This window comes from Anolis carolinensis, chromosome 1 (assembly GCF_035594765.1).
Source record: "Anolis carolinensis isolate JA03-04 chromosome 1, rAnoCar3.1.pri, whole genome shotgun sequence".
Lineage (NCBI taxonomy): Eukaryota > Metazoa > Chordata > Lepidosauria > Squamata > Dactyloidae > Anolis > Anolis carolinensis.
The window spans coordinates 156986164-156999727 of NC_085841.1; the positions used below are offsets into that span (position 1 = coordinate 156986164).

At 40.6% G+C, this 13564-nt stretch overlaps 1 protein-coding gene across 6 annotated transcripts in view; it reads right to left on the reverse strand.

The window, feature by feature from the left end:
• Positions 1–8874, reverse strand: part of pla2g7 (phospholipase A2 group VII) — a 32050-nt gene extending 23176 nt beyond the window's left edge. For 2 of the 6 annotated variants that reach the window (XM_062957170.1, XM_008116641.3), the window contains exons 1-3: positions 8547–8685; positions 4035–4114; positions 3783–3943 (exon numbers count right to left, since the gene is read on the reverse strand). Coding sequence is in view for 4 of the 6 variants with exons in the window: in XM_008116641.3 (XP_008114848.2) it covers positions 3783–3869 (87 nt within the window). In the remaining 2 variants the exon portion in view is untranslated. Of the gene's footprint in view, positions 1–3782; positions 3944–4034; positions 4115–5059; positions 5135–8434; positions 8524–8546 lie in introns of those variants that run through there. The other 4 variants (XM_008116637.3, XM_003215321.4, XM_062957165.1 and 1 more) reach the window with 4 other exon arrangements.
• Between the last annotated feature and the right edge of the window lie 4690 nt (positions 8875–13564).

Consider the following 13564-nt stretch of genomic DNA (forward strand, 5'->3'; position numbering starts at 1 on the left):
CACTTCCCAAGTGTCTAGGACTGTGTGATGTATCGGCGAATAATGCGTGCAGATCCCAGCAAGGTGGTCTTCTGCAGCTGGCAGATGGTAATTTTGGCAGCGCCGATTGTGTTTAAGTGCAGGCCAAGGTCTTTAGGCAATGCACCCAGTGTGCCGATCACCACTGGGACCACCTTGACTGGCTTGTGCCAGAGTCTTTGTAATTCGATCTTTAAATCTTCATATTGTGTCAGCTTTTTCAGTTGTTTCTCCTCAATCCTGCTGTCCCCTGGGATTGCAACATTGACAATCCATACTTTGTTTTTTAACACGATTGTGAGGTCAGGAGTATTGTGTTCCACAACCCTGTATTATTATTATTATTATTATTATTATTATTATTATTATTATTATTATTATCATCATCATCATTGAGGCTGGGTAGCCATCTGTCAGGGGTGCTTTGCTTGTGCTTTCGGTGCACAAAGGCAGAAGGGGATTGGACTCAATGGCCCAAAGGATCTCTTCCAACTCTCTTTTTTATTGTTGTTGTTGTTATTATTATTAATTGTTATTAATTATTAATTATTATTATTATTATTATTGCTCGGTGGCCAACTATAGTCCGGCCCTCCAACGGTCTGAAGGATCATGAACTGGCCCCGTTTAAAAAGTTTGGGGACCCCTAATATAGAGTGTAATCTTAACAAGCCTTGTTGTTTGGTTTGGTATTGTGATATGGCCTAAGGGTTAATCATTATTATTATTATTATTATTATTATTATTATTATTATTATTATTATTATTACTACTACTAAGCCTAAATGATTGGTAGCGAGGAGATCTCTGGACTGAAGCCAGAGACAGTGTTAGGGGTGAAAGCAAAAATGCAGTATTTATAGCCAAAAAAAGAGAAACCCAGAGGATGACAGATCAAACTCTTCAAGCAGTTAAAGACAGATGAAAAACAAAAGCAAAACATGAAAAATAGGGTCAGAACCCTAATGCAACTGTTCAACAGCCTATGTGCAGAGATACAGAAAACTTCTATAATAATCAATGCAGAGAATTAGAAGTTGACAACAAAAAAGGAAGAACAAGAGTCATCTTCTACAAGATCTGAGAAATAAAGGGAAATTTTGAACCAAGAGTGGGGATGTTCTAACAAGGGACACATTACCTGGCCTAGTGGAAATGAAAAGGTAACAGAACCAATACATAGAAGAACTTCCTAAGATCTACAGAGATACTTGTAGGAACGCCTCAGCAAGTGAGACTCTAAAAGTGGCATGTTAAAACCCGGAACCCCAATCAGTGGCTGAGACCAGATGAGAGACTCCCTCCTGAGCATACAGAAGACTGGGCAACTCTCGCACTACAAGATGCAGAGCTAACCTTATGAAATGGGGCTACAAAGTGGAGTCCATGATATGTGAGTGTGGAGACGAGCAAACCACAGACCACCTAATACAATACAGTCTGAGCTCTGCCACATGCACAATGGAGGACCTTCTTACAGCGACACCAGAGGCACTTGAAGTGGCCAACTTCTGGTCAAAGGAAATCTAGTATTATGCCAAGTCTTTAACTCTGTTTGTGGTTTTCCTACACATTATAACTATATTCTCAATTTTCTTCTGACGCAATAAACAAATAAAAGAAATGGGAGAGCTATATAAAAGAAATGAAAGGGTTACATATTTATTTTAAAACAGGAGTAAAAGCTTCACTCAAAGTATTTAAGAGAAATAAGTCACCAGGAACAGACAGCATACCAATGTAGCTGCTTCAAGCTACAAAGATAGAATCTACTATATTTCTAACTAAACTCTCTCAACAAACACGGATAATAAAACAAGAGAATACAGACGGAAAAAACTCAAGAACAGGAATAACAGAACAGCAATACATTCCCATGCAAGCAAAATGATGCTCAAAATTCCTTAACAAATGTAAGATGTCCAAGCAGATTTCAGGAAAGAAAGGGCACCAAGTATTATATTGCAAACAAATGCTAGTTAATGAGTATATCAAAGAATTTCAAAAGAAATTAAGCTGATGTTTCATAGACCATAGCAAAGCTTTTCATTGCAGACATCACAGAAAACTATGGATCGTTCTTAAAGAAATGAGTATGCCACAAAATTTGATAGCCTTAATGCATAATCTGTATTCAGGACAAGTGGCTACTGTCAGGACAAAATACAGAGAAATTGAATAGTTTCCAATTGGCAAGGGGGTCAGGCAAGGCTGCATTTTATCATCTATTTAGCTTGTATAGTGAGCATATCATACATAAAGCAGGATTAGACTCAGAAGGAGGAGGTGTGAAAACTGGAGGACCATCAATGATTGATATATGTAGATGACACATTACTTGCAGAAAACAGCAAAAATGTGCAACAATTCCTGGAGAAAATCAGTGAAAAAACTACAAAAGCAAGTTCACAGTGGAAGAAAACAAAACAAAAAGACCACATATTATTTGTATAAGTCCGAAGAAGAATATAGATACAGTAGAGTCTTGCCTATCCAACATTAACAGGCCAGCAGAACATTAGATAAGCAACCATGTTGGATAATAAGGAGGGATTAAGGAAAAACCTATTTAACGTCAAATTATGTTATGATTTTACAAATTAAGTACCAAAACATCATGTTTTACAACAAATTGACAGAAAAAGCAGTTCAATACACTGTAACATTATGTAGTAATTACTGTATTTATGAATTTAGCACCAAAACATGCAAAATATTGAAAACATTGACTACAAAAACACTAACTACTAAAAGGCAAATTACGTTAGATAATACAGAACGTTGGATAAGCGAAGGCTGAATAAGCGAGACTCTACTGTACATTGAAATAGATCAAGATATTCCATACTTTGGGTCAGTCAAGAAATCAGAAGAACAGGATGTGGAAGAGCAGCTATGACAGAACTAGACAAGATCTTTACATCTTTGAAAAAATAAGTTAAGATATATATTTGAAAAATAAAATTAAGGTAAAGGTAAAGGTTTCCCCTGACATTAAGTCTAGTTGTGTCCAACTCTCGGGGTTGGTGCTCATCTCCATTTTTAAGCCAAAGAGCCGGTGTTGTCCGTAGTCTCCAAAGTCATGTGGCCGAAATGACTGCATGGAGTGCTGTTACCTTCTCGCCTGAGTGGTACCTATTGATCTACTCACATTTGCATGCTTTCAAACTGCTAGGTTGGCAGAAGCTGGGGTAACAGCGGGTGCTCACCCTGCTCCCCGGATTCAAACTGCCAAAGTGAGGTTAGGAGACTTTTAAGCAGAGGCTAGGTGGCCATCTGTCAGAGGTGCTTTGAATGCAATTTTCCTGCTTCTTGTCAGGGGGTTGGACTGGATGGCCTGTGAGGTCTCTTCCAACTCTATGATTCTATGATTGCCAGGCCATAGCACTTCCAATTTCTCTGTATGGTTGTGAAAGCTTGACAATGAAGAAGCAGGTAGGAAGAGTCAAGTCATTTGAAATGTCGTGCTGTATGAGAGTTCTGTGAATATGCTGTAAAATCTAATTGTTAAACACTTCAATGTAATGTGCATTTTGTTCCGACCTGACCCTGACTATGTTCTCTTAATTGAAAACCATAACACTAGATAGGAAACATACCAAATTTCATGGTTCCTGTATATTTCAGAAAAACTAATTTTTGGGGGGTTATTTTGGTTTGTGAGAGCCGTTTTGGGTTTTTGATAAAATAAAAACAGAGAAAGCAATAACAGCAATGACTATTACAGAAACAACCATAATAACAGTAGTAGCAACAGGACACACCTGAATATTATGACCCGTCATGAGGTCTGTGCATCCTACAGAATAAGGGCCTTTGCCTGCAGGGATTCTCCCAAACCTGTTCCCCATTTCTACGGTGATGTTCTAGGACGTTATGTGTTCTGTTCCGTTACAAAGAGAAGCGGTGAACAGAGCTTTGTAATCTGTAAGGGATAAAGGGTGGGAAATCAATTAACACATTTTCAAAACAAATTGAATATAACTTATTTAGTATGGTATCTAGGCATTACTCACTCAACAGCAGCTCTGACTAAGAAGCTCTTTTTTGCAAGGTCTTTTTGCACCCTTCCTTCCTCATCTTCTACCGTGTTTCCCTGAAAATAAGACAGTGTCTTATATTAATTTCTGCTCCAAAGATGTGCTAGGTCTTATTTTCAGGTGATGTCTTATTTTTCCATGAAGAAGAATTCACATCTATTGTTGAACAAAAAATGAATATTTATTATATACTGTACAGTAGTTGTCATCACAAACCAGCATAACCAAACAAACTGTGAATCTTATCAAGAATTTCTTGTTCCTACCATTATTTCCATGTACAACAATCTATAGTACGTACATTTACCGATCCTGCAAGCTCTGATGTTCTGTTTGGCAGGCATGCTTCCAAACGAAAACTTTGCTAGGTCTTACTTTTGGGGGAGGCCTTATATTTAGCAATTCAGCAAAACCTCTACTAGGTCATCTTTTCTGGGGATGTCTTATTTTCGGGGAAACGGTATGCAACTTCATGTTTTTCAGCACATTCGGCATTGAGAGGATGGTAACGGAGGGCTTGGGAAAACAGATTTTCTTGGGCGGCAGCACCACGTCTAGAGTAAAACAAGGCAATAGTGAGCTGGATTCTAACTCTCGCCAATCCCACTGTTGCCAAAAGTGCTTGTCGGCAACAGGCTAGCAAACAGCATCTACAGTAGAGTCTCACTTATCCAACATAAACAGGCCGGCAGAATGTTGAATAAGCGAATATGTTGGATAATAAGGAGGGATTAAGGAAAAGCCTATTAAACATCAAATTAGGTTATGATTTTACAAATTAAGCAACAAAACATCATGTTTAACAACAAATTTGACAGAAAAAGTAGTTCAATACGAAGTAATGCTACGTAGTAATTACTGTATTTACGAATTTAGTACCAAAACATCACAATGTATTGAAAACATTGACTACAAAAACATTGACTACTAAAAGACAGACTGCGATGGATAATCCAGAACGTTGGATAAGCAAATGTTGGAAAAGTGAGACTCTACTGTACCTCCAAAATCCCTAACAGCTGAAGGTACAGCAAAACAGAGAGTACATCGGCCTGTAACAGGCTTCTTCTACACCAGTGGTTCCCAACCTTTGGGCCTCCAGGTGTTTTGGATTTCAGCTCCCAAAGTTCCTACCAGCTGGCTGGGATTTCTGGGAATTGAAGTCCAAAACACCTGGAGGCCCAAAGGTTGGGAACCACTGTTCTACACAACCCACAATATCTGCTTTGAATTGGATTATCTCAGTCTACACTGCCATATAATCCAGTTTAAAGCAGATACTCTGGATTTTATATGGTAGCATAGAAGGGGCCTGACAGGTCCCTTTTCCCACAGCAGCAAAAGATGTTTGTTTAACTGAAAAGCTTTCAGGGAACGATTGGGTTCAAAGAAAAGGCTTTAATAGGGTTCTGTGCTGTTTTCAAACATCTACAAATATTGTTTCATGTATGTTTTACGTTATTTGGTCCTTAGCTACATTTTAATCTAGAGGTGTGTGTATTCCTAACCACATGTTCCATCAGTAAAGGTGAGATAGAAAGGAAGGAGCCCACCTCTCAGTTTTCCCCCCGTGGCTTGGGACGGCAATATTTTCTATGCAGAACCCCATGTAGCCTGATAATGTTTTACGTATATAGGCATAAGCGTCACATATTTACTGATAACAAATCAACATTTTCTAAACAGGCTGATTTTCCTTTTTATGAAGTACAGCTGAAACATTTTATGCAATGTCCCCTATTTATTCATCATTTCAGAAGCAAAACTGAGGGTATCGTTGTAATGTATTTAGAAACACAAAGTTGGAAACTTGGCATTTCCTAAATGTCCTTTGACCAGAATCTGGCCACTTGGAGTCGCTGTGAGAAGGGTCTCCATTATGCATGTGACAGAGTTCAGATCGCATTGTAGTAAGTGGTCTATGGTTTGCTCTTCCCCACACTCACATGTCGCATAATCCACTTTGTAGCCCCATTTCTGAAGATGGACTCTGCACCTCGTGGTGCTAGAGTGCAGTCTGTTCAGTGCCTTCCATGTCGCCCAGTCTTCTGTGTGCCCAGGCGGAAGTCTCTCATCCAGTCTCAGCCATGGCTTGAGATTTCAGGTTTTAGCCTGCCACTTTTGGTCTCTCACTTGCTGAGATGATTCTGCGAGTATCTCTGTAGATCTTAGAAAGCTATTTCTTGATATAAGGCGTTGGTATGCTGGCTGATATCCGAACATGTCCCCTATAAACACTGCATAACCGCACAACAGGCAGTACCCAAATTACAAACATCTGGCTCACAAGTTACTCCTAGTTAAGAATGGGGGTGAGACAACTCGAAGTGAGAGAAATCTATCCCTAGGAAATGAAATTCACTCCTGAAAGTTATCATGGGGAAAAGGTGTCTTCACTGAAGCTTTATCACTAATCCATGTTTCTTTAAGAAATCACATTTTTCAAAATCCAATTGACAGGGACAGAAAGTGAGGTGAAATCTTCTGAACAGGGACACGGGCAGCAAAACATGAACCACATGGGCGTCAACCCTTCCCTATGATATCCAAAGCATATCTGTGGAATGTCCAGGGTGGAAGAAAGCACTCTTGTCTGTTTAAAGCAAGCGCGAATATTGCAATTGGCAAGCTTTAATTAGCATTTGAGTAGCCATGAAATAATAATAATAATAATCATCATCATCATCATCATCATCACAGAATCATAGAATCTTAGCATTGGAAGAGACCTTGTGGACCATCCTGTCTAACCCTCTGCCAAGAAGCAGGAAAATCACATTCAAAGCACCACTCTCATCTGCTTAAAAGCCTCCAAAGAAGGAGCCTCCACCACACTCCTGGGCAGAGAGAGAGTTCCACTGTCAAACAGCTCTCACAGTTAGGAAGTTCTTCCTAATGTTCAGGTTATAATTATAACTTTATTTGTATCCCGTCCTATCTCTCCGCTGGGGACTTGGTATGGCTCACAACAAAAATGGCAGCCATTCGATGCCAGACACACATAATAAATAAGCAAGTAATATAACACAAGTAAACAAGATAGACAATAACAAATCAGTAAAAAATGTATTTAAATAAGAAACTTAAAGCACAGTCTGCAAAGTCTATCAGTGAGGGTATCTGTTTGGGAGGTATTAACTGGCACTTCGTTGTTTGCTGTCTGAAATCCACCTGTTGCTGAGTGTTGTTCTTTATTTATTGTTTTGATTTTAAAGTTTTTTTAATACTGGTAACCAGATTGTTAATTTTCATGGTTTTCTCCTTTCTGTTGAAATTGTCCACATGCTTGTGGATCTCAATGGCTTCTCTGTGTAGTCCAATATGATGATTGTCATAATGGTACAGCATTTCCGTGTTCTCAAATAATATTCTGTATCCAGGTTTAAAAAACACCAGAATCAAGACAGTAAATAAAGAACACCATTCAGCAACGGGGGAATTCCAGACAGACAGCAAACAGCCCAGTGCCAGTTAACAGCTCTCAAACAGAGGATGCCCCCAGGTAGAAACAGCCAGGCTTTGCAATTGCAAGGCTACTCAATGCTAATCTAGCTGGCTAACTGCAACATTCACACTTACTTCAAACAGAAAAGAGTTATTTCTCCCACCCTGGACCTCCACAGATATATATATACACACACACACACACACACACCCCACTTGCCTCATTTCCAATAGACTTCTGAACAAACCTCTGAGGATGCTTGCCACAGATGCTGGCAAAACATCAGGAGAGAATGCTATCGGAACATGGCCAAACAGCTCAAAAAACTCAGCAACCTGGTTTTGAGACATTTACAAGCAAACAAATCGACAGGAAAGCAGTTCAATACACGGTAACGTTACTGTATTTACGAATTTAGCACCAAAACATCGCCATGTATTGAAAACATTGACTACAAAAACCATGACTACTAAAAGGCAGACTGCGTTGGATAATACAGAACACTGCATAAGCGATGGTTGGATAAGTGAGGTTCTACTGTACATACACCCGACTTGCTTCCTTTCCAACAGACCTCTGAGGATGCCTGGAACAGATGCAGGCTAAACGTCAGGAGAGAGTGCCACTGGAACATGGCCATGCTGTGACAAATTCACAGCAACCCAATGATTCCGGCCATGAAAGCCTTGGACAACACATGCCTCGAAACTGCTACTAGGTGATATTCAAAGTGAGGGGAGAGGGGAGAGCTCGGGGTCCCAGCATGAAAGCCAAGGTTAAAGGAGCCGTGATCTAGGGCAGGCCTCTGGTCCAAATCTTCCAAAAGAGCTGAGCTATGAGGATGGATTGGTTGAGCCCTGGCCGGTGCCGCTTGGGGCCAAGAGGCAAGGCGCGCTTCTCAAAAGAGAAGAAGGGAAAGGAAGGTACGTGCCTTGCAGTGCTGCGGAGGCGCTTCCTCCCTTCCTTCCTCCCTGCTCGGCTCAGGGCTCGATCTCCCTGGTCCTGCCCCGACCCCAGGCCGAAGGAGACGCCGCAGGGCCTACCTTCCGTCCTCCTGCTGGGCTCCTGCGGCCGAAGGAGCGCGGCCATCGGCTCCGCCCCCGGCTGGCTGGAGAAGCGGGGAAGGGGAGGGCGCGCAGGCCGCTGCTTCTCAATCGCCGGGCCTTGGAGCCAGCGGGGAACAAGCAGAGGCTTTGCCAGGCCGCCCATTTCCACGCACCTAATACACGTGCCATTGTTTAGAGCGGATTCCGCTGGGCGTCACCAACCAATGGGAAAACCTGCCTTGCAGATGAGGGTTTTATTGCACTATACAACATGGGCTCCTTCCACACAGTTAAATAAAATCCCACATTTTCTGCTTTGAACTGGAATATATGGCAGTGTGGACTCAGATAACCCAAGGCCCTTCCACACAGCCCTATATCCCAGAATATCCAGGCAGAAAATCCCACGATATCTGCTTTGAGCTGCGTCATCTGTGTCCACACTGCCATCTATCTATATATATAAAAGAGTGATGGCATCACGGCGACCCACAAAACAACAAAACTACAGGCCCCCCAACCTCGAAATTTGACAACACAACCCATCATCCACGCCTCTAGGTTGATACAACAAAAAGAAAAGAAAAATAAAGTCCTAATTAGAGGGAGAGGAATAATTGCTTTTATCCAATTGCTGCCAGTTAGAAGGCTAAGCTCCTCCAACTTGGTCTCCTAGCAACCCAATAAAAAATAATTAAAAACACTAAAAGATGAATACAATAAAATACTATAAAAACAGAAAATAACTAAAATAATACAAGAAAATAATAAAATATAATAAATAAAAAGATAACTTACAATAAAATTAATTAAAAAATACAAATGTCAAATAAAAATTACACAACAATTTTTAACCAATACCACCACCACTTTTCCACAGCAACGCGTGGCCGGGCACAGCTAGTATATATATATTCCAGTTCAAAGCAGAAAATGGGGGATTTTATTCAGCTGTATGAAAGGGGCTTCAGTTCAAAGGAGATACTGTGGGATTTTCCGCCATGATATTCTGGTTTATATGGCTGTGCAGAAGGGCCCTATACAACACAGCTTTTGTTCCTGGGTTATAGACATGCCTTTTCCTAATGGGTTCTACCCTGTTTCCCCTAAAATAAGACATCCCCAGAAAATAAGACCTAGTAGAGGTTTTGCTGAATGGATAAATATAAGGCCTCCCCCGAAAGTAAGACCTAGCAAAGTTTTTGTTTGGAAGCATGCCCGCCAAACAGAGGACCAGAACTTGCAGGATCGGTAAATGTATGTACCATAGATTGTTATACATGGAAATAATGGTAGTAACAAGAAATTCTTGATAGGATTCACAGTTTGTCTGGTTATGCTGGTTTGTGATGACAACCACTGTACAGTATATAATAAATGTTCTTTTTTGTTGTTCAACAATAAATGTGAATTCTTTTTCATGGAAAAATAAGACATCCCCTGAAAATAAGACCTAGAGCATCTTTGGGAGCAAAAATCAATATAAGACACTGTCTTATTTTCGGGGAAACACGGTATCATAGAAGCATGGGGAAAGTTGTCGAAGGCTTTCATGGCCGAAATGACTGGGGCCCCTTCCACACAGCTGAATAGAATCCCACAATATCTGCTTTGAACTGGAATATATGGCAGTGTGGACTCAGATAACCCAGTTCAAAGCAGGTATTGTGGGATATTTTGCCTTGATATTCTGGGATATAGGACTGTGTGGAAGGGCAAGAACATTTTCAATCCAGGAACATTATTTTTCTCCAGATTTGTTACATAGTGTTATCAGCAAATGTTTGGTTTTTATACCGATTTTATGCACCATTATTATTAGTATTATGCTAGAAGAGGGTTGGACATAATCAGATATCAAAGTTATACACGGAAAGCATGGTAGATGTCATGGCTAGAAGAGTATTACAGGCCTAATATTCACTTCTAGAAGAGAGTTAGGCACGTAGGCCCCTTCCACACAGCTGTATAAAATCCAGATTGAACTGGATTATCTGGCAGTGTGGACTCAATAATCCAGTTAAAAGCAGATATTGTGGATTATCTGCCTTGATATTCTGGGTTATATGTCTGTGTGGAAAAAAGTGGAAGGGCCCTAAATGACATGACATTCACTCCTAGAAGACTTATACACTGAATGCACTACCTTGAGTTGGTTGCTAGAACAGTGTTGTTGCTGCTGTTGCTTCTGTTGTTGTTATATTATTATATCTGATCCCAAATTATCTGTTTACTCTAGATTATCTGGCAGTGCAGACTCATATAATCTAGTTCAAATCAGATAATCTGGGATCAGATCCTGGGATATAGGGTAGTGTAGAAAGGGCCTTACTCTCATTTTTGAATTGACTGTACAAGAGACACACTGAGCATAGAGGCTCCAAGCAGAGCATTTTCACTCATTATTATTATTATTATTATTATTAAATAATATTAATAATAATAACTTTATTTATTTCCCGCTCCATCTCTCTGAGGGGACTCAGAGCGGCTTACAACAGTGTAAATAATATAAATAATAAATAAATAAAACTTTATATCCCACCACCATCTCCCCAAAGGGACTCGGAGCGGTTGTGCTACACACATAGAATACACTATATATACATAAGCTGTCAAAGACAGAACGCCACAAGATAAAAGATAACAGAGTTTATTGGAGTTACAGAACCAAAAATGCCCGTAAAAGACAAGGGCTAGGCAACCACTGGCCTTAAAAGTAAAAAGAGACAAGAAAAACGTTCAAAAGATAAACCGAATTAAACCGGAGTTTAATTCGGACTAAATCAAAACAGCTTGCTTCAGCCTGGAATTAAACAAACAGAAGCTGGTGAACAAAAGGTTCAAAAGAATGCAACTAATTGGCAGCAGATGCTTCTCTGCTGCCAAAACTATGTTTGAGTAACTTAAAAGTTACTCCTCCACACAGCAGGCAAATTCCCAATACAAACACAGCAGACGAGGGTTGAAGCAGTCAGCGTAGTCCCAGTCCGTTCCGAAGGTCGTAAGGCAGATGCAGACGTTTGTAGTTCACCAGTTCCAACGACAGACACAGGTAGGAGAATCCGAGGCCGTAGTCAATTCAGTCCGTAAATCCAGAGTAGCAGATGGCGTCTGTCAAGAAGACGACGGAAGGTCAAAGCTATTAAGATTAAGCAGAGGTTGCACAACAAAACCCCACACAATTCCTCCCGCCGTCTGAGCCCAATGTCCAGGATAACTTACGTAGTCAGCAAACGAATCACACCCATCTTCAGGAAAACTTCCCACACAGATCCCAAGCGTTCGTCCAGATTACCTTGCCCAACGCAATTTGCTATTGCTCCCAAACCCCATTTTATGCCAGTTACAAGTCCTCATCGCTATCAGCTGTTCTCCTTAGCCCGGGCGTTTCCTCATCACTTTCCTCATCAGAACTGGAACACCTCTGACTACGCCTCACAGCATCCCCAGCTGTGGATCCCGTCCCATCCCTCCAGCTTGTCCACGGGTCTAATCCTGAAGGTCCCCAATCGTCTTCCATAGTATCATTGCCAGTGGCACCCAAATCCTCCCTTACCCGAGTCCATTCCATATCATCTTCTTCCGAGCTAACCACCTCTTCCTCCATTCTCTCAGTAAACCCCTCAAAAGAATCTTCGTCAGATGGTTCTGCAAAGATATCTCGCAGCCGCTTTCTTTCTCGCTCCTCGAAAGTATCTGACTCTCGAGGAGTCTTACGCCCACGTCTCCCAGTAGTAGAGCCATGAGGCTCAACCATAACATAAGCCTTGCAGACAGCCAATTATCTCACTCCAGAAGCGACTTGCAGTTTCTCAAGTTGCTCCTGACACACAAAAAAGCCTATAAAATGATAACATAAATTTACACAGCAAATTCATATAAAAACATGTAATAAGATTTAAAATTCCATAAAATGCAGCAGTACCTGTGGATAAAAATGGCTGTCTTCAAGTAAATAACACAATAATAAAAATAAAACGTTGATGGTAAAACAATAAAGCAATAACCAATAACCAAACAATAAAGCAATAACCAGTGGGCCTCTTGTTCTTCCCTAAATGCCTGCTGACAGAAGGTCTTGATCTGTTTGCAGAGGCAAGCAGATAATGTGGGATTTTATTCAGTTGTGTGGAAGGGGCCTGGCTTTTGAAAGGACTTCAGTGCTAATCTGGACAGATGATCCATCACAGTCATAGCTCCATCACTTCCTCATCACACTAGAGCATGAATCCACTTTACGTCTGGTTCCTGCCTCCTGCAGAATTGAATTTGTAGTTTGGTGAGACCCCAGGACCTGTCTGGCTGAACTGTTTAAAGGCCCCTCCCTAAAGTGGATTTAAAGTGGATCTACGAGATCTAGTGTGATGAGGTCCTGGGATTGGTCTTCAGTTTATGGGTCCTTAGTCAGTTACTTATCCTACTTTACCATTACCAATGTTTCACCTGTGTTGTCATCTTATTTATTTACATTTAGACTAGAGTATGAAACTGCATAATATTTCCATAGCAAAAGGGTATGGGGCCTTTTTGTTCCAATATTGTGTGGAACAAAATGTATTGAACAAGATAGTTATGCCTGACCCCCTCCCAAAAAAAACCCCTCCAATGATAAAATGCAGAAAGTTTTAAGAACTCTTTGCCTGAGCTGTTGTTGGTTTTATTTTTTGAACATTTTTTTTAAAATGTATACAGTGGACAGCTGAAATGCGAGCACTTTGGTTACAACCCTTGCTGTGCCCGTGTTCTAAAATGCCCATTGTGTGGGTCTAGTTGTGTGTTCTGCAACAAAACCTGAGCCCAGTTATTAAATGCCAGAGCTGTTATGACAAATTAAGAATATAGAACTTCCTTCTGGCTTGTGCAATTGTATTGGCAATAAGTAACTTAAGTAATTAAATAACAGGATGGGGCTAAATTTGGTTTAATGCATATTAAGATCTGTAATGAATCTTAGGCAATTGTTGAGGTTTAGCAAGTCTAGACACTGGCAGAGATTTTGATTAAGATTGTTG